A 1,107-nucleotide genomic window follows, 5' to 3' on the forward strand; every position below is an offset into this window, starting at 1 on the left:
GTGTGGTCTAAAAATGTAAATATTCTAATACCACTCAAATTATCACTCTTAACTCTTCCCTACAGTACCTTTAATCGATGTATTCTGTCTGAACAAATTTACATTAAATTAAATGTATAAAACAGAGTATGTATATATGGGGCATCAGCTGGGAGGCTATTGCTAACGGTGTTGGGGTGTTTGCCACCATGAGGGCAGTATAGCAACAAAAGCTTTAAATCATTCTTTACAGCAGAATACAACTATTTAAATAAATCTGAAACCGTAGAAACAAGGTTTAAGCTACGGTTCACTAGGCTAACCCCCTAGCTTCCAAAAGGTCTTCTGAAAAAAACGCCTGAAAAAAGTAGCTCTAAGCCAAGGTTTCTGTTGCCCTCTGCAAGCCACGAGAAGCCGGCTCCCCCATCCTGAAGCTCAGAAACTCTTTGCTATGGCTCTTTGAAAACACCAGTCATGGCACCGGTCTCTGTTAGCATCTACTTTACAAGCTAGGCAGCTAGCGGCTAGGGCCGAGCAACGGAGGGAAGGGAGGGGAGGAGGAGGAGAGGAGGTGGAGGACAAGAGGAGGAGGAGGAGGAGAGGGGGTGGAGGACAAGAGGAGGAGGAGGAGAGGAGGTGGAGATGAGGAGATGAGAGAGGAGCGGAGGTGCCAGTAGAGGACGACGGAAGGTGAAAGAGAGGAGAGGAGGTGGAGATGAGGGGTGGAGGACAGGAGGGTTCGAGGACAGAAGTACATAGACGCGGGGAGAAGAGAGGAGTTGAGGAGAGGTGAAGAAGGTGGAGTGGATGGACAGGGATGAAGAAGACATGATGGCGTCTGAACGGGGGGGCCCTGGTTTTTACACGTTCGTCCGACACTTTGGGAAGATGGGTCCTCCTTCAAGCCTTCTCTTTCTTACTGTGAACAAAGAGAGAGAGAGAGAGAGAGAGAGAGGGAAAGAAAACAAAAGACAAAGAAGAGAGAAAGGGGTAGGTGAGATTAGAAATAGGTAATACATACTGTTGTGACTACAGTTCAAGCTGAGTGTTGGAGGCTTTCGGATCATAAATTCCTCCAATTGAGACTTCTTCACAAGGTGGGGACGCTCTGAGGACCAGAAAGACAAT

General features: G+C 47.3%; 1 protein-coding gene across 2 annotated transcripts in view; it reads right to left on the reverse strand.

Annotated features, from left to right (window-relative positions):
• Positions 1-406: 406 nt before the first annotated feature.
• The window catches only part of tmod1 (tropomodulin 1), a 14,619-nt gene continuing 13,918 nt past the window's right edge, over positions 407-1,107 (reverse strand). For both annotated transcript variants that reach the window (XM_079758556.1, XM_079758555.1), the window contains one exon: positions 407-898. In XM_079758556.1, the coding sequence (XP_079614682.1) occupies positions 880-898 (19 nt within the window). In that variant the 3' untranslated portion in view covers positions 407-879. The remainder of the gene's footprint in view (positions 899-1,107) is intronic.

Source organism: Pollachius pollachius (assembly GCF_949987615.1).
Source record: "Pollachius pollachius genome assembly, chromosome: 2".
Taxonomy (NCBI): Eukaryota; Metazoa; Chordata; class Actinopteri; order Gadiformes; family Gadidae; genus Pollachius; species Pollachius pollachius.